General features: G+C 47.8%; 1 protein-coding gene across 7 annotated transcripts in view; it reads left to right on the top strand.

Annotated features, from left to right (window-relative positions):
* bcar1 (BCAR1 scaffold protein, Cas family member) overlaps window positions 1-22,059 on the top strand; it is a 64,228-nt gene extending 42,169 nt beyond the window's left edge. For all 7 annotated transcript variants that reach the window (XM_081716683.1, XM_081716685.1, XM_081716684.1 and 4 more), the window contains 6 exons: window positions 1,973-2,578; window positions 12,954-13,097; window positions 17,072-17,182; window positions 17,575-18,765; window positions 19,583-19,672; window positions 19,989-22,059. In XM_081716683.1, coding sequence (XP_081572809.1) covers window positions 1,973-2,578; window positions 12,954-13,097; window positions 17,072-17,182; window positions 17,575-18,765; window positions 19,583-19,672; window positions 19,989-20,501 — 2,655 coding nt within the window. In that variant the 3' untranslated portion in view covers window positions 20,502-22,059. The remainder of the gene's footprint in view (window positions 1-1,972; window positions 2,579-12,953; window positions 13,098-17,071; window positions 17,183-17,574; window positions 18,766-19,582; window positions 19,673-19,988) is intronic.
* The last annotated feature ends 4,439 nt before the right edge of the window (window positions 22,060-26,498 follow it).

The following is a 26,498-nucleotide window of genomic DNA, read 5'->3' as shown; positions in this document are numbered from 1 at the left end:
GGAGGAGTGTGGGAGAAAGAGTGGGAGTGGAGGAGTGTGGGAGAAAGAGTGGGAGTGGATGGACAGAAGAGGGAGAGAGAGAGAAAGAGTGGGAGAGAGGCTTGGCATACTTTGATAAAGGAGGCAAAGCTCAACTCCATGCGGTGTCAGCCACTCTCTGGAGGATTCCTTTATGTTGCCGGACAAATTTCTCCCGACAAAATGTCTGTTTTTTGGTGGCTTGGTCATGGTGGGGGTGGACGGAGAGAGGAGAAGGGAGATGGATAGAAGGATAAAGATAGAAAGACAAATAGACTTGAGCAAGGAACACTGGGAGAATCAGTAAGGGGAAATTGGTTTTCAGATTGCCACCCATGGGGTGTAAACAGTTCCACCTTAAACATGTCGGAGCTGCAGGATTTCGATGGCCATTTCTCAGTAGTGCATCAGTAGGCTCTTCCGGGTGTCTCAGCAGCGCTTTCGCAGTATTTTCTCACTAATGCATCACATAGTGCAAACTGGCACAGAAACAGCACCTGGAATTCCTACGTAAAGGCTCTGTCAATGGGGTCTTTCAATGAGCCCTGATAGCTTCTTATTATTGTAGCATTTCTTTGTGTATGCGTGCGTGCGTGTGTGTGTGCGTGCGTGGTATACGTTCACGCGTACGGCTGGCATGTTACAGGGAGGTTGCAGCCAGCTGCTAGTCAGCAGTGAGCCACTCTGCTTTATTGTGTGGAGCACTAGGCTCATCAGGCCAGAGGGAGACACTACAGCAACTGTCCCCGTGTCTGACAGCACAGTCGAGCCATTCATCGGTGAGCACCGTGTCCCTCTGTCTCCAACAGCACAGAGACGTACTACTCTGAGCAGCAAGCTTTAAACGCGCACGTGTGTGACACAGAGAAGAGTCTGTGTGTGTGTGTGTGTGTGTGTGTGTGTCATGCTTGTCCATTTTTCTGTCTGTTTGTATGTGTGTGCTGTGGAATGATGGACACAGTCTGCGTATAGGCGCTCGTCGGAAGCATGGCTATAGGTATCAGGGAAGGTGAGAAGGCTGAGCTAAGAACGGCTCCGTCTGCCTAGCTGGGGTGGAGTGACTCTTGCCAACATTCTCTCCCCGATGCTCGCGCCCTGTCTGCCCAGCTGCATGGCACCCGTGCTGGCCGCGGAGTATACGGCAGGTGGGGTTAAAGGAGACTGGAAGTCGGAAACTTGCAAATGAGCTGATCGGCCCTGCTCTCCTGCACAAAGCCTGCCTGCTAAATGAGCTGATGCACGAGAGAGAGAGAGAGAGAGAGAGAGAGAGAGAGAGAGAGAGAGAGAGAGAGAGAGAGAGAGAGAGAGAGAGAGAGAGAGAGAGAGAGAGAGAGAGAGAGAGAGAGAGAGAGAAAAACTGACTGACTTATTAAAACTGCTGCTCTCCTCTCTTGCCATAACACTATCTACACTCTGAACTGGACAATAGAAGACCAGGTGATTAATGTTCAAGTGGAAGTTCCTCACAATTAGTGCATCACACTTCATTTGGCCTGAGGACAGTGAAAGAGTACCATCGGCTGCCTGGGGTTTCTTTAAGTGATTACATTGATGGGGGTGCTACACATGCCCGGCGCTACCATCCCCTGCTGCGAGGGGGGGTCTCATAGCAAATATTTGTTTAGTGTAAAAGACTGGCAGCACTTGTGGGTGGCTCTTTTAGTACTGGGACAGATGGAGTTCTTGTTGTGCAAGCCAAGAACTCACAAATCATTTTCTCTGTGTGTGTGGTTGTTATACACTGTCTTTTTAATTATACTTGAAGGAATATTCGAAAATTATAATGTCGCTAATTATGAATGACAACTGTTAAAAGCCAGTTGTCTTTATGCTAATTACATTCTCACTGCCATTTCCATTCATGTTTTAAGCATTTTGAGTGTTTTTATACTAACTTTCGTTCAAAAGTGGGAAATGAGCGGAGCTAAACATTCTGCTCTCTCGCTCCATCCAGAACGTGCTGGCCAAGGCCCTGTACGACAACGTGGCCGAGTCTCCAGACGAGCTCTCCTTCCGGAAGGGTGACATCATGACGGTGTTGGAGAGGGACACGCAGGGCCTGGACGGCTGGTGGCTCTGCTCGCTGCATGGCCGGCAAGGCATTGTCCCGGGCAACCGGCTCAAGATCCTGGTGGGCATGTATGACAAGCAGCAGCAGCCTTCCACACCCAGCCCTGCCCAGAGCCACCTAAGCCTGCCAGCCAACGCCTACACCAAGCCCTCGCCGGCTGCTCAGTACACCGCCATGCACCCGGCCGCGCCTTGCACCAGCCTGCCCGGCCTGTACCAGGTGCCCGCCGGCTCCCAGGGGTCCCAGCCCAAGGCCCCCGCTCTCACACAGAAACAAGGCCCAGGCAAGTATCATGCAGGTGGGCAGGACATCTATCAGGTGCCCCCCTCCATGGGGGGTCCCGGCCAGGAGGTCTACCAGGTGCCGCACACAGCAGGAGGGCAGGACGTGTACCAGGTGCCCCCCTCTATGAACCAGAAGCCAGACATCTACCAGATCCCTCCGTCCTTGGACAAGAGGAGCTGGGACTCCTCCAAGACCTTGGGGAAGGTACGGACAAAATGCGCACCCACACATACACACACACACATACATACACACACACACACACACACGCACATGCACACGCGCACACGCACATGCACATGCACACACACACACACACACACACACACACACAATAAAATGTTCTTAATTCAGTTTGACGTATTTTCATCTAAATCTCATTTGAAGCACAAAGTTGCTTTTAACATCCTAAAATCAGCAGCAGTGCCCTGCTTACATTTTTTAGGACAGAATAACAAATAATCATTGTTAAATAAAGTGGACATTATAATTCTAATGAATAGTTTATACATAGTGAGTACTGTAGGACCAAAATATAAAATTACACACCAATGCAGCATTTTTTAATTATTTAATTGGTTTTTTGGTTAATTGTATAATTGGTTTATTTGGTTTTATTTTTTAATTGGTTTTAACACTGTTTTATGATTTGGGAACCAAACAGGAAGCCAAGGACATTTTATAAATGGTAGTTATATTTCCTCTCACTTAAGATGATGATACATAGTAGAGATAAAGCTTGTTAATGCTTTGCCCTCCCACCCTCTCAGCTGATAGGCTCTCTCTGTTTGCCCTCCCATCCTATTAGCTGATAGGCTCTCTCTGTTGGCCCTCCCATCCTCTCAGCTGATAGGCTCTCTCTGTTTGCCCTCCCACCCTCTCAGCTGATAGGCTCTCTCTTTCCATTTCCCCCAGCAGCTTCAGGCTGTTGTGATGAAAGGAAAGGTAACCAGGAAGGCAGGAACAGTGTAGTCAGTAGGATAAAACAAATGAAACAAAGACAGAAAAACCAGAAGCGAAGGGTGCAGGATGAGAGAGAGTGTGGGAGAGAGCAGTGGGCTGACTGAATGGTCAGGAACCATGCAGGTGGTGCCCCTGAGCAGTGGTGCAGGTGCAGCCACTGCCACACCCACTACCTGGCCACCTGCACTGCCTCATTTTAGCTCGCTCAGCCCCACCCACCTGCCAGCACCAGAACCCATTTACTGGGTCAGGTCATGTTTCACCCCAAGCTTTTTAACAGGAATGCCAGAGACACTGAGAATTCCAGAAAGTTACGAGAACTTTGTTTAAAATGTCTTACACAAGATTGTACCGGCGAATCTTTTGAGCTATGGTACGTAATTGGATGCTGGTGACCAGAATTTAAGTAAATATCAATGAGCACAATGGGAATGTTGTGTGATCAGTGGAGATGTCCTGGAGACAGATGAAACCTACTGGGACAGCAACAGCTTTCCCAGTGGCAGTGTACGTTACATATGACCATGCCCAGAGGAGATGTGTGTTAGCATGTCCTCTGCTCAGCATTTACTGAGCTCCTGATTTATTGGACAAAGGAAGAAGCCTGATCACATGTCTGTGAGTGAGGCCATGGGGCAGGGGGAGGTGTCATTGATCTCCAGTCAAAATCGGAGGCGAGCTGAGGGGAGGTGGATGGATCGATTGCGCTATCCTCCGGGCTCTGGCGTCATGCTAGAGCTCACATCTCGAAGATAATGCAATCTGTGTGTCCTGGACCAAATCACACTCTGCTCCACCCCACATAGTTCCAGAGACTTCTAGAATGTTCTGCCAGTTTCTCTGCAGTGTGGTTGTATACACCCCGTTGCGGGTCGTGCCAGATCAGTGAACACGAGCAGGTTGCAGTATCGCCTCATTTGTTTTCAGGGAAATAAGTATTGTTTTCGTCTACTGTGCTTGCGAAGGTTGAGTGCTTCTTTTTTTGTGTGTTGTTTTGAGCACGTTGCACTGGCTGGGCTACGGAGGACGGTACTGATGTTTCTTTCTCTAGTGTTATCACCCCTGCTACTTTCTCATTATGAGATAAGGAGTTTATGCTGAGAGATGATACACACACACACACACACACACACACACACACACACAGAAAGGGGTGCCTCTGTCCTTATTTAAGGTTAGAAGTCCTCTCATCTGTCCATGTGTGTGTATATGTGTGTGCATGGGACAGCGGGGGGGAATAATGCTTTGCTGGGCAGTGAAAGACCCTTTCCGATGAGGAACGGGGGGTAGTTGGAGGGGGAGCCCAGCCTCTGCTCAGCCGTGGCCCCGCCTCCGGCGGGCCAGGGCGGGGCTGAAGCCGAGCCGAGTGAGGCAGACTGCGGAGCAAGTCTGAGGCAAGACTGAAGCGGCCTGATCAGCCGGGAGTGTGGTGACATCAAAGAGGATTACGGTCGGGGTGTGCCGGCTCCCGCCCTCTCTTCTGATAGGTTACTCTTCCCCCTCTCCCATGTGTTCTGTTCTTCCACTCCAGCTGTACCACTCTCTTACCCTCTCTCTCTCTCTCTCTCTCTCTCTCTCTCTCTCTCTCTCTCTCTCTCTCTCCCCGTCTGTGCTCTTTGTGGTTTTCTGATCCTGTTATATTTATTCCCCACTGCTGTGCCAGCAAGATGGTTGGAAACCCATGTCTAAGCCCATGGCAATAGACAAACCTCCCGCAGAAAAACAAAAATAATTCACAAAAGCAACAATAAAAATTGCATAACAAAACAAAGCAATTGCAGCGTAGGAAGTTATAAAATTAAGAAAATAAGACTTATCTAAACAAACGCAGCTTTTTACATCAACATATCTTTACTGACATGGTTTATACAATCAAGGTCATTAATAAACAAGTTATGTGAAGCCTTGTAACTGGTGTAAATTGGCAGTAACTTTTGGCATGCTCCTCTATAGCAGACCATTTCTGTTAATGTGCAAGTTTGGCGCGTGTTCCTCGAATGGCATACTTCGGATCCCACGCACAGATTGTCTTAGCTAAGCACTTGCCCATTCTGATACAGAGACGTCCTTCTGCTCGAACCACTCTGTCTGTACTCTCTGTTATGACCCATATAATGCCAGGATCATGCATATTCATCAACAACAACCAGACATCCAGGGAAATTCCAAAGGGTTCATGGAGATTCTAGTCACTGTGAATATCCCTACACAGACAGACAGCAAATTTATTTTGACACAGTGTGATAATAATCACATGAATGGATATAATGATTAATAATGGCCTTTATAGTCCCAACATCGTTATGTTCGGGTGATAGGATTTTCTTTCTATGGCTTTTCTCCCAACCCCAGGTGTATGCCGCCTTTTAATCCCAGCCCCACCTCTCTGACTAAGGCCCTGGTAGAATTTCCCAACCTTAAACCCTAATGACGCTGACACCATACCGTGTCACCTAGTTACATGTTAGCCAGGAGGATGTGGCAATAAAAGGTCTGTTTGCACGTTGGCCGTTGGAGTAAACAGAGCCCTAAGAAACTGGAGAAAGCAATGTGAACAGAGTTGGATTGGGAGAAGGCCAGGGCCACAGGGCGTGGGTTTGGCCCAAACCTCTCTGATTCCATTAGAGATGGCAATGGACGTGGTCTCTCCTCAGGATGAGACCACTAAACCCCTCCATTGCTTACGAGTGCATAAGACTTTGCAACTTTTCACGTGAGTCGCTTCTTTGGAATTCTCGAGAACTTGTCGTCGTCTGGTTATGCTGGCCTGGATTTCTAGGGGGGCCGGGGGGTGGGGGGTGTTACTGGATTCAGAGGTGTCCCTTCTGGGATGGGAAAGGGGCCCGACTCCTCGCTGCTTATCGCTCCCGGCCTTAATGGCCCCGGTTCCAAATCACAGGATATGCTGATAAGAGAGTTCAGGCTTATTATTGTGAGGTGCAGTGGGAGGAGCGAGGGAGAGAAACCGAAAGAAAGAAAGCAAGAGAAAAGGCTTGTTAAAGATTCCTCTGCGGGTGTGCCACTCTGTCTGCGCAGAAAGTCAACGTACATTCTCAGGAGGCTTTGTGCAGGGCAGCGGCTTACCTGAGCAACGGGAGCAGGGGAGAGGAGGAGGGGAGAGGAGGAGGGGAGGAGGGGAGAGGAGGAGGGGAGAGGAGGAGGAGGGGAGGGGAGGAGGGGAGAGGAGGAGGGGAGAGGAGGAGGGGAGGGGAGGAGGGAGAAGGCGGCAGAGCTTATCTGCAGGAGTGGCTCTTATTATAAGAACAGAGGGAGTCCTGGGGAGCGTGAGCTGAGAAAGAATGAACCTGCATTTGAATTCTCCTGGCTATCCATCATTCTGGTCTCTGCTGCTGGCAGTCTTTATATTATATTTCAGCCAAAAAGTAATAAACCCACACATAATGTGTGTGTGTGTGTGTGTGTGTGTGTGTGTGTGTGTGTGTATATGTGTGTGTGAGACGTCTTTGGTGTGGCTCAGTGTTGACATCTGCTACAGGTGGTGTAGTGTTCAGATTAGCGTAGTATTGGAATGTATATTTATTTATGTACACATTATTTGTAAAGAGAATGCAATAATATCTCAGTAGCGAATTAAGTAAAGGGCATGTCCATCATTTTAGGAAACACGGGGAATCTGTGTGTGTGTGTATAGGTGTGTATAGGTGTGTTGTGGGCATTCCCCACTGGCTGGCAGGTCTATAATCTCCTGCACGGCTCATCCAGCACATTCCTGTGTGCTGGAGGTTTTCCTCTCAGCCTGCCTTCCCTCCAGCTGCACACACACACACACACACACGCACACACACACAAAGCCAGGAAAAGAAACGTGCCTTGAATTCATCATGTACCTTTTACAGAACAGGCTTTCTTCACCTTCAAGCTTTGCTTTGCACTCCTCTCTCCTCACTTATGCCTTAATGAGGAGAATCTCTTGTATTTGAAATATGGGCTCAGTGCCCAATACCAACACTCTCGTCACGCCCACATCTCTACACCGGAGACCACAGGCAACAGTCCGACTCGAGAGACGCTTGACTTGCTGGAAGGTTTTAGGGGTAAAGGGCACAGCAAGAGCTGATCTGCCAGCCACTGCGCCAGCTGTGTCCAGGCCTGGGAGCTGTCAACTGGATCAGCCACTGGAGCCTTGATCTCCCAGCACACACACACACCCACACACACACACACGCATGCACGCACGCACGCACGCGCGCGCGTGATCCTGCTTCTTTGTCTGTAGGGGTCTTCTCTATTACCTGCTGCTGCCTCATTTTCTGCTCTGCCAGCTTGAGACAGAGGAAGTCGGGTAGGGCAAAGAAGAAGCAGAGCGAGGGGTATCGGAGCACAGCGTGGCGGGTCAGCAGGAGGGAGAGGTGAGGGGAGGCTCCAGGTTCCCATGAAGAGCTGCAGCTCATGGCCTGTTATTAGCTCTCCACAAAGCAGGCATTGGGTGGGGGCGGGGCCGGGGAGAGAGAGGAGGGGCCCGTGGTAACCAGTCTCATTGGGTGGGGGCGGGGCCGGGGAGAGAGAGGAGGGGCCCGTGGTAACCAGTCTCATTGGGTGGGGGCGGGGCCAGGGAGAAGAGGGGCCCATGGTAGCCAGTCCTGGAGGGTAAACAGGAGTGGTCCTGCAGACTCTTTGTTTATGCTCCAGTGGCCCTCATCAAAGGCCTGGGATATTACAGCAGGCCACAGGGGTGGCTTTGTACCTCATGAAGTTGAAAGGACTGGAAAAGTGCAGGTCGGAGTGCAGGAACACACACACACACACACACACACACACACACACACCTATTTAACAAGTCCTTTGCTGATGACTGTGCATTTTAGATATCTGTGTGTGTTTATGTGGGTGTGTGTGTCCCAGAATATGTGTGTTTTCTGCAGTAAACACAGTTCCAAGCTGTAATTGGTTCCTGTTAGCGCCCCGCTCTGGGGCAGAGCTCTGCGGTCCCCTCTTTAGTGAATGCTGTAATGTTTTACTGTCCTCTCCTCAAGGACATTCATGAAAGGAAATGAATCTGGCCTTTAATTTCAAACACAAACCAAATGTTATCTAATGCCCACATCACCTAATCACTACCTGGAGAAAATAAAATCTTGTTCATAAAATAGTATTCCATATTTTTATGGATTGTATGGAAAATTCCCCGATGTCAATAATGATGACAGCATTTTTTCCAGCCATGTGACACAAACTCATGTGGACATACCCATCACATGCAAACAGATACACACACACGCCACACTGGCCTCAGCAGTTGGCTAACCTTTGATCACAGGTTTACAGGGCTGATGTGGTCACCAAAGAGACACACTCATTGCACTGTTATTAATGGGTGCTGGGAACGGCTTGTGTGTTGTGTTGCCAGGAGCAGAGAGTTTGTGCATGTGGTGTGAGTGTGTGTGTCTGTGTGTGTCTGTGTGTGTCTGTGTGTGTGTGTGGGGGGAGGGGGGGGTTAGGGTCTGCAAGCTTGCTTTTAAGCTTTTTCTGTCTTGCACTCCTATGACTAGGACCCAAGAAACCAGGGACATAGTGAGAGAAGAATGGAGAGAAGGGAAAGTTGAGATAAGGCTTGAGAGAGAGAGAAAAGTGGAGAGAGACAGAGAGAGAGAGAGCCAGTGGTAGGGGGAGATGAGATGAGATAAAGATCTACCTCGATGAGACAAGAAAAGAGGATAGATATACAGACAGTTAATGAGGACACAGAACAGGCTATGCTGTGAGACACAGGGTGTATGTGTGTACTGTGTGCTGCCATCCTGTCCTGCCCAGGCTGGCTATGGCAGTAATGCGGGACATGTGTTAGTGAGGCTCGGTGTGGATTAAGAATGGCAGACTCTGTCTCCAGGAGCCCTACGAACCCTCGAGAGCAGCAACCAGACCCTAACATGCGCTGTATGCCACGTGGAACTGACCTGGAGCTGTCTGTCCACACACATGCACACACACACCACACATGCTCACTCACACACAACTGTGGAATAAATTAGGCACCGATTAATCCAGCAGAGGGTGTTTGGTAGGGGGGAAGACGATAAATCTCACACTCCTTCTGGCTCCTCTGCCATAGTTGCCGACGATTCCGATCTGGGTCAGTCAGCAGCTGCCTGTTCTAAAGTCATTTTAGATTTGGCTTGAAACCTTTGTCAGACAGCTTGGAGGGATTACGGCCTCACAGACAGTCCACTGCATGTGCTGCTCTGTTGTCTAAGATCCATGGCCGCTGTAGGTGAGAGGAGCTGAGGGTGGTGTAAGGCTGCAGCCATTACACCATCACCGATTAGCCAAGCAGGCATGAAAGTGGAGCTGCGGAGAGAGGTGGACTTGAGCCGAGCCGGCAGAAAGACCCCCCCCGCACCACCACCACCACACACACGCGCACACACACACACGCATGCAGATGTGCCCTCACACAAGCCCACATGCATGTATACTTCCTCGCACAAGCCACACGCTCAATTTCGAACCTGGATCACCGCAACAGGAAAAAGCATTTGGCGGACAAGTTCATTTAACTACAAATGCTGTCTCATTGTTTAGTGGGTATTTGCATCGTGCCCTTTTGTACAGCGCAAGATGTTTGCACACAAGGTGTTCACACCCAAGGTGCGAGTCTCATTCCGTTACTGGATTCTAGAAGTCACTGCATTTCACACTGAACAGATGCGGCCTGCAGCGTAAACAGGGGCTGGGGTCAAGCCATCCGTAATGGCCATCTGAATGCCCCAACACACGCGCACGCACAAAGGCCCCTACCTGCGCCCCCTGTCCTCAGAAACACACAGAGAAAAGAACAGCTTGCTCCACAGATGGCTGCTGTGTGCGAGTAGTAGGGCTTTATGGGTGTATTCTTATTCAAGGACGCACATATACATATATATACTGTCTGTGTGTTAGATCAATAGGGTGATGCACTACCATGTAAAGTACTACCAGTAAAGTTGCTACGTTCAACTTTACTAACCCAAACCAGCCTAAATAAAGATATATGGGCCAATTTCATGGAAGAAGCAAACCACTAATCTGATTTGGAACAGATGGGCAAAATGACGTCTATTGCAGTATTATCTATTATTCTGTTTTTTGGGTAAAGCACTTTAGATTCTGATTCTTTATAAAACAGCAATGTTAAGGGGGGGTGGCGTTCATTTTAAATGTCCTCAATGGTGTTTTTAAGATCGACAGGCCACTGTGTTGTCTGTTAGTTGTTTTGTCGCCCTGCATCCGCAGTGCAAATGAAAATGATGAACAATAGGGCAAGGTGCTTCATTCTTGATTCAGTTTTCAGGATGATTTTTAGAATCTGTTTAATCATCCATAAGTAATTCGATAATGACTAATATTATCTGAGCTCCCAGCACACACACACCGGTGCTCTGCGGTGGGACCGGGTGTGTGCTGGAGAGGTTAGCCGCACTAAGATTAAAACAGACCCGGTGCATAGCTCAGAGGGGCCAGTCAAGGTTGGCGTGCCATTGCTCCGAGTGGTGGTATGTGTAACTGGGTCAGCTGGGGTCACAGCGAGTGTAGTGGGGTCTTTAGGGCTCTGGGTGGGGCTGATGGGATGGGTGTGAGGGAGACAACAGCGAGCAATCTGTTCCTCTCTTCAGTGCTGACCTTCTCTCAGACCTGGTTGGGCCTTGGGATACTGTGACTTGTGGCCAGCTGGCTTTCTGGTCAGAACGCTCCCCCATTGTTCATAACCCCCCCCCCCCACACACACACCCACACACACGGCACCACGGTGTCCACCTCTCTCTGTGACATCATAATTCTAGCCCCTCCCCCAGAACAATGTCGTGACAGCCTCCCCACAGACGCGCACTCCCATCGTCTCCTTCGTGGTCCAGTGGGCTTTTACTTACGTTGATGAGCGGGGACAGGCAGAGCTCCATATGCCCCTCCCCTGCTCCCCATTGAGAATCCGCGTTATTGATTAGTGTTCCCTTCGGATGGCTCTTCAGCAGGCTGGAGCGCGCTCCCGGAGGGGCTGTTAGCGCTCAGGGCAGGAACCAGAGGGATCAGAGGAGGCTGATGGTGAGAAGCCATGCCGAACCTCTTTAGATGCTTAGGGAAATTTCCCCATGGAGTTATGGGGTTAGTATCTCTGCGTGTGTGTGTGTGTGTGTGTGTGTGTGTGTGTGATGAGTTTATAGTCTTGGAACACCTGTTATTCTTTGTAGGTAAAGGCACCTCTGGCTTCTCTCATAGGTGGAGAGCCCAGGAAAACAGAATACATCTTAACGTCCATAACATGTACACCCACATTGGGGGGGGGGGGGGGTGTTATTATGGTATGAATGTGTTCTCTCAGTAAAGCAGGACATGCTGTGTGTGGGTGTGGGGTCAGACACATGAAGAAGAGTCTAAATGAGTGTGAAGGTGTATACAGCACCATGGAGAATGTTGCATTAACTACAGCCGTGGCTGGGGAGTAGGGAGGGAGAGATAGAGGGAGAGATGGAAGGAGAGAGCGAATAAGCAAGACGGAGGGAAGTGGAATTATCTGAGACATACTGTCAGATTGCTTAATGGGCAACAGCTTAATTGGCTGTTTAGCCGAGCTGTCACATAGCAGTTATCTGTGGGAGAGAGCAAATATTATTACAGGATCAGACGTTCATTAGTCGCCCAGCCCATTTCCAAACACTCATGTTGAAAGGTTGAAGATCTGGGGCACACTCGTGCTGCGTGCGTGCATGAATAAGAAACTGAGCGTTTCTTGAATTCCAACAGTATTCCTGAATTACTGTGTGAATGCGTGTGTGTGTGAGTGTGCACGTAAGAGGGAGGAAGGGAGATGATTTTTTTGTCCATGTGGAGAAGGCTTTGGCTGCATTCACTCTTCAAATGCCACTGGGATAAAAAAGGTTTCTGCAGATTCTGTGTGTGTGTGTGTGTGCGGGTGTGTGTGTGTGTGTCTCCGCCCACTAGGAAGAGAAAGGGAGGAGTAGTGACTGAAGGGTTTGTTGGTATAGACAAATTACATCCAATGAGAGGCACAAGCAAATCAAAGACAAATAAAAAGCACGTCAACAGTTTAGAGTAAAATAAATGAGACTTAACATTGGAGCATACAATGTTGCACTGTACGCTGTAAAGTAGAGGTGATGTAACCAGTTCTGAAGGCGAGTGGGTTTGGGGTTCATGTGAGCAGTAAATATGTCCATGCTCAGAGAGATGTGTGTGCACTGCAGTAAAAATAAGAACTGAATTTGTTTTCGTCCCCCATGCTTGGGAGGTTGACCCAGCCGTGAAAGCAAAAGATACACAGCAAATACACAGGGGCATAAGGCCCCTGTTCCCATGGTGACCCCCAGTAATCCCGCATTTGTTTTGGATGGGATGGGGTTAACATGGTGACTGGACCACTGGGCACTTTAGTGCTGGGCATGAAGTCTCAGTAACCTTAGACAAATCTTATTTCCATTATCCGTTATTTAAAAAGTCGTTAGTTTAAGCCTTATATTCCATTCATGCTTTTGCTCTTTGCCACTTACTGCTGTCAGTATAGTTATAAATTGAACACCCCCTGCAACAGAACACAGACTGTATCTTTAACCTGTTGTGAATGGCATCTTTAACCACCTCTCTCCTGTTCTTGCTTCTGTCTCAGGTGGTGGTGCCCACTCGGGTTGGCCAGATGTACGTGTATGACACACCCAAGATGGATCAGGATGAGTATGACGTTCCCCGCCATCTGCCTCCCTCCCAGGAGATCTACGATGTCCCGCCCACCCGCGCCCAATACAATCAGCAGGTAGAGGCTTGACCGCTCATTACCGTGAACACATACTCGCACGCTATTACTGACATCATACCACTGAGCGAGAGAGACAGTCTTGTTCAACAATGCCGAATTCGCACTGTGTCTTCTGATCAGCTGAAGCATCACTCACAGAGCCATCCAGTCGCAGAGGTGATCATCACACTATCTGTGTGACGTGGCCGGTTGGCGTTCTCACATCAGTCTTTCCTTCCACCTATTCACCCCTACCTCACACACCTGGGCCTGTTATTCAAGGCGCCTGAGGCAGGTGTGCAGGGGCTAAACTCTGCAGACAGTAGGTGTCTCGCAGGCTGGGGGGTCCCCTGACCCATCTAAGAAGACTATGGCTGTAGATCCGCCAGTCATCTCTGCCCTGCCCTGCTGACTGCCCCGAGTGAGGCTACCCCCGAGTGAGTCTGCAGCGCAGTGAGTCTGCGGCGCAGTGAGTCTATTCTGCAGGGAGTCTCCATGAGAGCGGAATTGCAGAATTCAGGTCTGCCTCAACCTGATTGCCCATGTCATTACCGGGACTAAAGGGTGAAAATGTGTGTGTGTCTAGAGTGTTAAAGCTGTGTGTGTGTGTGTGTGTGTGTGTGTGATGATAGATTCTCTGTTAGCTCAGACACTTTGCCAAATGGTCACCTGTCTGGTAGTCATTCTACTCTCATTAATATTTGATCTGCCAGGTATATTAAATCCACACTCGCAATCTGCAGCTTTCACTCTTTTTTTGGTCTCTCTTTTCTCTCCTTCTTCCTCTCTCTGTCTCTCTGTCACTCGCTCACTTTCTCTGTTCCTCTCAGTCTGTGTTGTTAAACTCATGGCAGCTTGGAGATTGTGCATCTATTTTTGGATGAGGTCATGCTTTACACACTGGGGAAGTAGATATTTTGGTATCTGGAGGCACTTGAAAAAGAAGGTCGATTGTGTGCGCGGGCGTGTGTGTCTGAAATGTCCTGAGACTCGAGTGTCTGTCAGGGGATGTGCATGTACGTATGCGAATGGGTAAAGGTGAACCAGCTGTCAGCAAGATCAGTCCCTCAATGCAGTGTATTGCATCTCACTCACTCATTCATTCACACACACACACACACACACACACACACACACACACACACACACACACACACACACACACGTAAAGTAGAGAGAAACAGGCAAAGTTGGCCCACAGCAAAGGCCGCACACACACACGCAGAGCACCACACAGTGCCCCTAAAAACAGCTTGACAGAGAGAGAGAGAGAGAGAGAGAGAGAGCAAGCAGATGATAAATTTAAGATGGGAAACACATGGGACACAGAGATGGTGAGAGGATTCAAGAAGAGTGGAAACACAGCAAGCAAAGATCAGAGTAGAGAAGGAGGGGAGGGGAGGAGTGAAGAGGTGGGGGAAGCTGAGGAGAGAGGAGAGTTGAGAAGAGAAGCTGAGAGGGTGAGGGAGGTGAGGGGAGGAGAGGGGCATTGCTGCTTACACCACAGCACATTCGTGGTGTGTACCAGATTGGTACCTGGGGCTCCATAGAGTATCCGTTCAAACAGCAACTCAAATGCCATCAAAAGCAGATACCGTGCACTACTCACAGATACCGTGCACTACTCACAGATACCGTGCACTACTCATAGATACCGTGCACTACTCACAGATACCGTGCACTACTCACAGATACCGTGCACTACTCACAGATACCGTGCACGATTCATAGATACTGTGCACTACTCACAGATACCGTGCACTACTCATAGATACCGTGCACTACTCACAGATACCGTGCACTACTCACAGATACCGTGCACTACTCACAGATACCGTGCACGATTCATAGATACCGTGCACTACTCACAGATACCGTGCACTACTCACAGATACCGTGCACTACTCACAGATACCGTGCACTACTCTCAGATACCGTGCACTACTCAGATACCGTGTACTACTCACAGATACCGTGCACTATTCACAGATACCGTGCACTACTCACAGATACCGTGCACTACTCAGATACCGTGCACTACTCACAGATACCGTGCACTATTCACAGATACTGTGCACTACTCATAGATACCGTGCACTACTCACAGATACCGTGCACGATTCATAGATACTGTGCACTACTCACAGATACCGTGCACTACTCTCAGACACATTACACTACTCACAGATACCAGACACTACTCACAGATACAATATGCTACTCTCAGATACCAAACACTACTCTCAGACACAGTACACTACTCTCAACTCTGTAAGATACATTATATTACTCTGTTAGAACCCCGCTACTATTGCTAAATCCTTTGGATGTAGTATATTACTATTTGTTATATAATATACTTAGTATATTATTGTATATTTATTGTATATATTACTCTCTCTCTCTCTCTCTCTCTCTCTCTCTCTCTCTCTCTCTATATATATATATATATATATATATATATATATATATATATATATATATATATAATGTATATATTACTGTATATAATATATTACTGTTTATCACTTTCGTATTTACAAAGTACTCATAAATACACTTTTTGCTGTGGTCTCTTATGTTCACGAAGCTTCTTCATGTGTTCGTGTGTACATTTTAAAGTTAATTTTCATATTCTCTCTCTCTGTCTTTCTCTCGGGCTCAGGCTCTGGGCTATTAATGCCCACTGGGTGGTGTTGTTTGGATGGGATTATAATTGCTAATGTGTGTGTGTGTGCATGGTAAGAGGATAAAGAGATCCGAGGTGGCATTCAGTAACAGAACAGAGGCAAGGTATAAGACATGAATATGCATTTCTAAAACATCCTCATCCATCAGCAGTGGGGTGAGTTAGCATTGTGATGGCTTTCACATGAAGAGTTTGTGCATGTGTGCATGCTTGTGCACATAACAGTTTTTGCAAGGTCAATTTTGTTTGTTTGTTTTTTTTGTTATTTGTTTATTTGTTTAGCCAGAATGATGGTGTTTAAAATGATTCCATAGCCACACATACTGTAGGTGTTCTGTATCTTTGGGATATGATGGAGACTGCAAACCAATGGTAGCATAGTTTACAATTAAACATGGTATGATTGTTTTTTTGGAGTGTGTGTGTGAGTGTGTCTTAAGGCGGATGTGTGTGTGTGTGTGTGCGCGCTCCTGCATACTCTGTCTCTTTACTGCAGTTTAACCTGGCATGGCCCTCTGTATTTGTGTTTCTGACCTGCAGTCTGTGTCTGTTTGTGTGTGTGTGCAGTCTTGCACAGTGCATGCAGGTCAGTGGTAAAGGTAGTTGAAGATCGGGGCACAGGGGATGGGAGCGGTTGAGGTTAGCAACCCTGCTGATTATTTCCAGGTGTTTCAGTCTTCTGTCACACTCTGCTGGTCATTTGCTTGTGTGTGTGTGTGTGTGTGTGTGTGTGTATGAGAGAGAGAGAGAGAGAGAGAGTGAATATGGGGTGTTGAATAGAAGTGGGTCCTCTAGCACATGCATCAGCTTTCCCCAGACTCTTATTCTCCCAGCTGCCTCAGTAATCTCTCTGTTCTGCCAGGATATGGACAAGAATAGGGCGAGGAGAGGAGAGAAAACACATTAAAGTGTGTAGAGAAGAAACAGGGAGCCGTGGAGGGAGGGAGTGTGTGTGTGTGTGTGTGTGAGAGAGAGAGAGAGAGAGAGAGAGGGGGAGTGTGTCATTCCTTGGATATGACAATATTTACGGTGGATTAAGCGATCATTCCTTCTCAAGTCTTTTTTAATTACTTGCTTTGATTAAACCTATAAATTGCAACGGCAGTTAAGAGATTAAACCTATTAGACATGAATATGTCTAAATATTGGTTATATTGTTGATAGCCTAATTATGTATGTAGTCTTCTTTGATTATGCGTGTGTGTATCTCTGTGTGTGTATGTGCGCAATGAGTGTGTGTGTGTGTGTGTGTGTGTGTGTGTGTGTGTAAAGTCAGTGACTAGACTTCCTCTGTCTTCCACAGGTGTATGATACTCCTCCCATGGCAATGAAAGGCCCAATCAGCAGAGATGCACAGGAAGTCTATGACACACCCCCAAGCATCGACAAAAACCAGCTGCTTTCCCAGCAAATGGTAAAATAAACATACTAACACACACGCACACTGGCACAGACCAATCAGATTATGCTCTAATACACGTTCTCACAAGAGACCGGCTTATTCGTTTAGAGATGATGTGGAGGTTGGAACAATAGTGAAATTTGATTCTAATGTGGTCGGGGTTTGTGTGCATTAAGGGAGCACTGCAATCTTTCGCATCTTACATGCAGTGTACTTCAGTGTACTTGGCTGTGAGTCAGCAGGTTACAGTCCTGTTACTTGTAAGGGAACTATTTTGGCTCGTGCAAGCTGGGGTCGGGCCTAATCGTATTACCATGCGGTTCCCATGTGGCTATAGACCCAGTGTGGGATTCAGGATGCGTCGCATGGCAGTAACATCTGGCTTGTTCTCTGCTCCCTTCCAGGTGTATGATTTCCCTCCATCGGTGAGCAAGGACGTTCCTGATGGTCCCATTAGGGAGGAGACGTACGATATCCCCCCTCACTTTGCCAAACTGAAGAGTCTCGACTGTCAAATCGCTGCCAGTTCAGAACCACCAATCCCCGAAGACGTGTATGACGTGCCGCCTCCCCCTCTCACTGGGAAGCTCCAGCAGGAGATCTACGACATTCCCACCAGTCTGCGCAAGGGTGGCCTGCCCGAGCAGCATGCTACCGATGTCTACGATATCCCCCGTGAGCGCGGGCCGCCGGGCGAGGAGTCGGGCGACTACATCTACGACGTGCCCCCGCAAGTGGTGCGCGACGCGGCGGGCTCCGAGGAGCTAACGGTCAGCTTCAAGCGCCTGTCGGCCTCCAGCACGGGGAGCACGCGCAGCAACCTGTCCACGTCCTCGCTGGATATGGTACCGGTGCGCGAGAGCGCCGGGCCGGCCCGGCTGCTTCCGCTGGACCTGGACCAGGCCATGGAGCGCCTGTCCCGCCTGCAGCAGGGCGTGGAGAGCTCCGCCTCCCTGCTCATGTCCTTCATCAGCGGCAACTGGCGCAGCGCCACGCAGATGGAGTCCAACCTGCCCGCCATCCGGCAGGCGTCCGAGCGCTTGCGTGCCTCCGTCAGGGACCTTCTGGAGTTTGCCCGTGGGGCTGTGGCCAATGCCGCCCAAGCCACGGACCGCACGTTGCAGGCCAAGCTCAGCAAGCAGGTGCAGAAGATGGAGGAGGCCTTCCAGAGCCTGGTAAAGCATAGCCAGGCGCTGGACGCCCTGGGGTGGGCCCCTGCCGCCCTCATGGTGCCCCCTGCGGGCGGAGGAGGGGACGACTTGGACCGGCTGGTCATGTGCGCCCGGGGCGTGCCCGACGACACCAAGCAGCTGGCGTCTTTTCTCCATGGCAACGCTTCGTTGCTCTTCAAAAGGACAAACAAGCAGCAGCAGCTGCCGCTGCCTCCCGTGCCGCACATCAGTGACCCGATGGGTCAGTTGACCAACAACAACAACGGCTCGGCCTATCAGACGGCTACACCTGAGAGGGCCAACATCCAGTCCCGCCCACTGCCCTCGCCGCCCAAGTTCACGGCCGAGGAGGAGACTCCCGACCGGCCGTACGAGGTCACAGGGGAGGGCTGGATGGAGGACTATGACTATGTGCACTTACAGGTATGTTCGCCTATAAAGGACAAATGCCTCACCGGGAGTCTTTATTCCCAGTCACACTGTCAAACCAAAGTTCCGCAGAGCTACAAAAATGCAGTTTTCCGTACTTTGCACTCTTATCCAGCCGATTTACCTCGCTGAGTATTGGATAACGGGCCGAATGATGGTGTGACAAAGCATGGGAACGGCCGACCTGTGCACCGCCAAGCCTTGTGCTCCTTTGCGTTTCTTCACTAATCCACGGCTTCAAGCTGTGAAGCTGTATGCAGGTGGCTCCTGTCATGGCTGCCTCAGCCACATCATGAACGGTGATCTGCGTGTCTCCTCCGCGTAGCCATGGCCAGCTCCTCATCCCCTGCTGTAGACTTTAGTAGCGGCAGTCTCCACTAAACGTCTGCTGGCCCGTGTTCTCCTCATACCCCAGACTCTCGTATTCCAGATGCACAGGCTGGATGGTGCGATCAAAAACAACACACAGCAGCATATTTCACAATTTGGCCCAGAGACAGACTTTTCCTGATCTTTGTCCGCCACTGCTGTGATAACTAAAGTTATTGTTAGTCTTGTGCATTGAACAGACAACTGAAGATGGCTTTGTGTGCTTCCTTCATATAGCCACACTGCCCCCTAGTGGTTGCAATAGTAATATCAACTGGAGCTATACCGTGAAATCCAGTCACTTGGGTGTACCAGGACTGCAAGCGTGACATTAACTGCATTTGTAAAAGCAGAGAAAACATTAAACTACACTGTGTGTGTTTTGTGTGATGACTCTTTTATTGGGTTGAAATGTGAGTGTAATAGCATTATTGTGTCTTAGGGTAAGGAGGAGTTCGAGAAGAACCAGAGACAGCTTCTTGAGAAGGGGAACATCACCAGACAAAATAAGACTCAGCTGGAGCAACAGCAGGTTAGCCACTACCTACATGGCTTTACAGAAGTGGGAACAAAATCAAATAATGTAATATAATCAGACATTGAGGATTTTATATTTAATTTCATGTCACTGTCAATTCTAGTTAATATCGCCATCTTAATTGTCTCATTGGCAAAACTGAATTAAAACAATAATAGCAGGAAATAAATAAAACAATAGTAAATTCTTTATTGGACCAGGTAATTCTAACATCACCAATATTAACATGATTAACATTTTAGTAGTTAAAATTGTTATCCTTATTGTTAATTTGCACAATCCTTATTTTTCTCTTCCATGTATCTTGCAGCTCAAACAGTTCGAGAGGTTGGAACAGGAAGTGACCCGCCCGATCAACAATGACATCTCTGGCTGGACTCCGCCCACACACTATCCGCCACCGTCGCGCAGCAAGCTATGCGTGGGCGACCGGCAGCTGTTACTCTTCTATTCGGAGCAGTGTGAGGCCAACATCACCACGCTAACCAATGCCATCGATGCCTTCTTCTCCTCCATCAACAACAACCAGCCTCCCAAGATCTTCGTCGCCCACAGCAAGTTCGTCATCCTCAGCGCCCACAAGCTGGTCTTCATCGGAGACACGCTCTCGCGGCAGGCCAAGTGTCCCGAGGTGCGCAGCCGAGTGGCCCAGCACAGCAACGTCCTCTGCGACAAGCTCAAAGACATTGTGGTGAGCACCAAGACTGCAGCCCTGCAATACCCCTCGCCGGGGGCAGCCCGGGACATGACCGAGCGGGTACGGGAGCTGGCAGGCTGCACTCAGCAGTTCCGCATGGCCCTCAATCAGATGCTGACCATGTGAAGGGCACAGACACTGGGGCCAAACGCACACGGGGACATCAGTGTATATTCTTATCCATTCATTTTTTGTGCTTTTTATTCCCAAAAAGGACTGAACACTATGACTGGGCAGAGCCATTGGTTGTAAATTAATTGTTGTAAATATTTAAGTTTCTGTATGCAGGGGAATGGGGGAATGTAGTGGGAATTGTATGTCTTTTTTAACAATGGAGGAGATAAAACAATAGAAAAGTAGTTTTTAGATATTATCCATTATTAGTATTATTATTATTATTATTACTATAATGTAATTATTGCGCCAATTTCATTATCATTATTATTATGAAATGTTGATTAAGGATGTCTAAAATTTCAAAAGTGTATGTAGAAGTACTTATGCTGTTTTTCATCAAAGACCAATAATGAGGGTTTGTAATGGATATGTGTGTTAGCATGGTAATGACAGCAGACAAGGATATGCAGTGCTCCATGCTCCTAGCTGAGCGGGCTGGTTCAGGGTAGGTGCAAAGCATGCCCGTGATCTGATTGGCTGACTGTAGACTGTTCGTATGTCCAATCATTGACATGAATGAAATTCAAATATTAATTAAAATGTTATTTGCAAAATAAAGTAAATCAGTTAAACACAAGTGCATATTCCACTATGTATAAATTTAAACAGCGGATTAAAAAGCAAGCAGGAAGATTTGGAAGGAGAGCTACATAGATAAAGAAGATACTCGCAGAAAAAGAAGACTGATGAGTGTTAAAACTTCAGCCCAGAATGCATGCTCACTTTTGCACCCCTCCCCCTTGTGTGCTACAATATGCCAGAAAGGCTTGTTTTGTGACTTACTGTTCACTGTGCAGGATCTTTGTTCAAGGTTCAGTTTTAGTTCCTGCCAGAGCTGTTCTTCACTGCAGTACCATACCCTGCTGGACAGGGTCAGCGTCACCAAAGGGTTCTGTGTTTGGTAACAGTCACTGATAAGAGACTATGCTTCTGTTAGACACGATTATGTCTGTTGCCAACGAGAACCCATCTGTTCCTTCGAGAAAGACCCGTTCTACGTCGCTATACAAAATCATGCTTAAACATTGATCGAAAAACACGTTTGGTGTATTAAACTGGTAAAGTTAATTGAAACCCCCAAAGACCAGCTGAAAGGAACTCTTTCTCACTACACTGCAATGTGAGAACAGCTTGATTGGAGGCACTCAGCTGTTTCAGGTGGAAAGTGCTGGGAAGGAATCCAATCATCTGCCTCATTCTTGCCTTCTGTTGGTTGTATTCTAAATAGAATATGTCAGCAAAAGTAGTTCAGTGAAACTTTATTATACTTTTAAGTACTACAACATGTTGTTGTGCATTTAGTCAAAATCCCTATCCAGTTTGAAAAAAAAGTACATTGAAAAGAATTAGTGACTTGGTGTTTGTTGTAATGTTATTCTGTTCTCCGATCTGTGTTTAGGGGTTTGAAATACATTGAGATAAAATGTTAAGAACATTCTGTAAATTGCATAACTGGAAAATATATGTTTAATATATTTTCATTAAAAAAAATAAATAAATCAAGGCAGCCCCTGTCCTGTTATGTTTCATATGTAAAACATATACTAGAAGCTGCTTATTGGAGCTTAGTCAGAAAGTGACATTTGGTTTAGACGTGGATTCTTGTGTAGTCTTACTTTGATTCAGTCAGATCACTGGGGCTTGACACTACAAGGTGAAGAACTTATTTACTACACATATGTGCCTGATGTTCAGTGCAAGAATAAAGTCAAACGTAATTTAAAAATGGTGCTCTGTTGTAGAAATGATTGATCAAACTCATCCTTGAAAACACACAGACTCAGCTAAAAAAGAGAATGCAACCAAAATATTTCAGCTGAGTAGTCAAGGTGCACAGTAACATGCTCAATCCTCATGAGCTGCCTCTGTTTGTTTGTTTGTTTGTTTGTTTGTTTTTCCTATTCAGTTAGGTCAATGGGGCCACCCTAAAACTTTGATCTCTGGAAAAATAGATCTGTGGAACTCATAAACCTCTATAACCAGATTTAAACTGTTGTCTCACAAGACAAAATGAGCAAAGAGTGCATGCAACCTTTCTGCGGTTTTCTCTTTCTGTAGATTCGGATCGCATCTTCTTACTGCCTGGTAGTAGCGGACAGCCATCAGTGTGCTGTGCACACCAGCACTTGCTTGAGACCAGAAAGAGCACACGGCCAAGTGTAGATCACAGCTTATGAAGGGAACCTCAGCAAGGGTAACGAGCACATGCAGAAACAGAATCGCTCGCACTAAGGCAAATGCTGCTTTATTAGAGAACAAGGTACTTCCTCAGTCATAATCCAAAGTACTAGCGAGGGTCGAAATCCAGAAATCTGTCCATGATGCAAACAAAACAGACAGGGTACAGGAAAAGAGGGAAAACAAGCAGAGATCAAACAAACCACATACTAAACATACTAAACGAGTAGATGAGACTATGCCCCAACTGAACACAAACACAGGGTTTAAATACAGAGACTAATATGATACAAGTGAGTATAATCAGGTAGGCAATTAACTAGTTAGGGGCAGAACCAAAAGGAACCAAAACAAGGCAGTAAACAAAACATGGTGGTGTAGCCATGGGAACCGTGACGCCAGAGAAGGGCGAACGTGACAGAACCCCGCCTTTAATGCGCCTCTCCAAACGCGGAAATCAAGAAACTAATAAGTAAAAAAAAAAACAACAGGGAACAGAACCAAAACTAGATGGACAACACAGGACACTGAACCATGGAACAGACTGCCGCATGCACAAAAGACACCGGAACAAGAACAAAGACATCCATAGACGTGGGGACAGGCCGAGCAGCATCCATCATGCCGGGATCAGAAACAATCTGGGTGGCGCCCTTTACGCCAGCAACAGGAACAGGCTGGGCGGCTTCTACCAAGTCAGAAACAGAAGCAGGCTGGGTGGCATATCCTTCATGCCAGAAAAAGGAACAGGTTGAATGGCGTCTTCCAAGCCAGGGACAATAACTGGTACAGACTCGGTGGCTTCTTCCACGTCAGGGAAGAAGCCCTGACGGCGGGCGGCGGGTCTGGGGACTCTGCTTCCATCAGCAGTGGGCCCAGGGGTGTGGAAGCTACTGCTGGCATGTCGGGCGGGGTCCCCACATGTTCCATGGGGCAGGCCTGCTGGGCCATGAGGGGCCAATGTGGGTACACATAGCCCCCCCCCCCCCCCCCGCACACACACACACACACACAAACATACAAAACAAAAGCACATGTAAGCCTCCACCTCAGAGGTCAGGATCTTGGATCAGGGACAGGATCAGACTGTGACTCCAGTAAGGAGACAGAGGAAATCTCTAACGGATGAAGACTCGCGCTGGTCTTTGTTTTACCTCTTCTCTCCACTGGGCTGAGCCTGTGTCATCTAACAGGGAAAGCAGGTCGTCTGGAAGCTGACTAGAAATTGTCCACTACCATGCAAGTCCAACAGGGCCCTGGCGTCAGCCGTTATGCATTTGATCCTGATTTCTCCCATCCCCGGTGCATTGCGTTCATATGGCCAGTCCAGGGCAACCGCCAGTCGATGAGTCCTAGAGTCGCTTCTCCTCTGCACGCCCATTAGGAAGTGCAAGGAAGTCTGACGGTTCCTTAATAATGTCCTCTAAATCCCTGAGCTGCTCCCTCATGATGACTGCTGACTCCAATGTTGTGGCAAAGTCTTCTGCAACGTTCCAAGCACATGCTCAGAGTCCTTTGCAATAAGGCGAACGCTGCTTTATTGGAGAACAAGGGCCTTCCTTGGTCTTAATCCAAAGTACTAGCCAGGGTCGAAATCTCAAAATCAGTCCACGATGCAAACAAATCAGACAGTCACTATGTACATTTTCTAACTCCAATAAAGCAACAGACAATATCATCGCCTGACAATGCATACCGTTCTCACCCACCTGGACAAGAAGAACATTTAGGTCAGAAGGCCGTTAATAAATAACAGCTTGAAATTTAACACCCTCATTCCTACCAAGCTCATTACAAAGGCTACAAATCAGTGCAATTGGATCCTTACCTGGTCCCTCCACGCCAACATGACGGTCTGCCCTCCAGCAACTCTATATATTTCAGAGAAATTGGGCTTTGTCCCAACCATCATGAGAGCCACTCCCTGTAGTGCTTATGTCAGATTTAAAACACTGACATTCACCTAAAGAAGCCAAAACTGAACCCGCTCACAGGTATACCAAGACACCTATCAAACCCTGTTCTGCACAGTGCTCTAGTATGGCTCGACTTGAAGCAAAACCCCTCAAGGCACAAAGACATCAAGGCTCTTCCCTATCATGGCATCCAGATGGTGGAATGCGTTTCCACTGGCTGTCTGTACAGCTGAGTTACTGGCTGAGTCACTGAGTATGTTAATATAGGCACAAAACAAACAAACAAACAAACAAACGAACAAACAAAAGCAACTTCACTGTCTTCTTTCCAAATTTGAGTCAGGGTTTTAGCCTGATAGTATTCTTGACACTATCCTATTTTTTTCTAGAATGACGATAAGTGTTTACTAGAGATTTAAAAGCACTCCCCTAAATTGCTTTGGACAAAGGGCAAATCATGTAAATGTAAATGTCACTGATCAGCAGTGTCTGGCATTGCACCAGAGAGAATGTGTTCATGAGCTGTATCACTGTCTGTTGTTCCATTCACAACCCATTCACTCTCCCGAGAATGATAACAACAGCACAGCTCATCACAGGCAGCGGTCTCCCAGCTTAACATGATGTCCACTGGTCACGATGCCAGTGGAGAGGTCACAAAACAACTACAGACTGTAGTTGCCCAACACACAACCTGTTGGCTGCTGCCATCTGGCTGACATTAGCAGAGTATCCAGTCACGGACAGTCACGCTAAAGAACAGCTTTGACCTGCAGGGATGTCAGGTCAATGAATCAGGTCAATGAATCAGGTTCATGAATTCACCTATTGTCCATTCCCATAATAGCATTTGTCAGGAAGTCACTTTACAGTTTTGTGCAACGACTATCAAGTCCAAAACAAGACACCATTCAGTTTATAGAAAGCTGCACACTAGCATCAAGTGCGTGGAGCAGTACACAAATTATTGGATGGTGACACATTTTTTGTTGCTTTGTACACAAGATCACTGAATTTGCAATATTGACTTCAAAGGTACAGCCCCCTCACTTCATTGCATTCACTTCAACATTACAGTGCTGTATGTCAGCTTTAATTTGAGTTTATTAACTATGTACTGTATATTTACTATGATTCAACTACTATATAGGGTGAAAAGTGATTACTCTCAGGATAAGATGGCAAACATCTGGCACCAAACCCTTAGGTTTTCACATAGGGCTCAGCCCACTCAGTTCAATGGATTGCTGGGACACCACAACCTCACAAGCTCTTAACAGGCACCTCCCTTTGTCAGCGCTTTGCTGAATTTGAACTCGTGTACATTTACATATTTATATAGCAACTTTCAAGGAACACAAGGTCACTTTACAATTAACAGACACAGCTTTTACGTCCAGTCACATGCCGGTGAGAAGCTGCAGCCAACTGCACACAGTGTACGCTCAGCTGGAAACCTCAGCCCCCTGGGGGGTCTGAACGGGTTGCAGGGAGGGGAGAGATGACAACACACAGGACAGAGCGCCATCCAACCACTGGGCATGCAGACACACAATCATTCAAACCCTCAGACTAGGATGACTTTAATAGATTTGCACACACCAGGACAATTTATTTGGGATAGCCACTTTAACCTCCATGACCTTGGACTTTAAGAGGAAATCGGAAACCCCAGAGGAAACCCACACAGATACAGGGTGAACATGGAAACTCCACCCAGATAGGAACTCAAACCCAAGACCTCTGCACTGAGAGGTACACGTGCTAACCACCCACCCCACACTGGGTCTGCCAATGTCATTAGCTCACCAGTGTCCCAACATCACACCCCTCCAAGCTCACCTTTAAACCA

The sequence above is a fragment of the Electrophorus electricus genome, chromosome 6, assembly GCF_041902795.1.
Source record: "Electrophorus electricus isolate QZ-2024a chromosome 6, ASM4190279v1, whole genome shotgun sequence".
Classification (NCBI taxonomy): domain Eukaryota; kingdom Metazoa; phylum Chordata; class Actinopteri; order Gymnotiformes; family Gymnotidae; genus Electrophorus; species Electrophorus electricus.
This window is presented reverse-complemented; position numbering and strand designations above follow the sequence as displayed.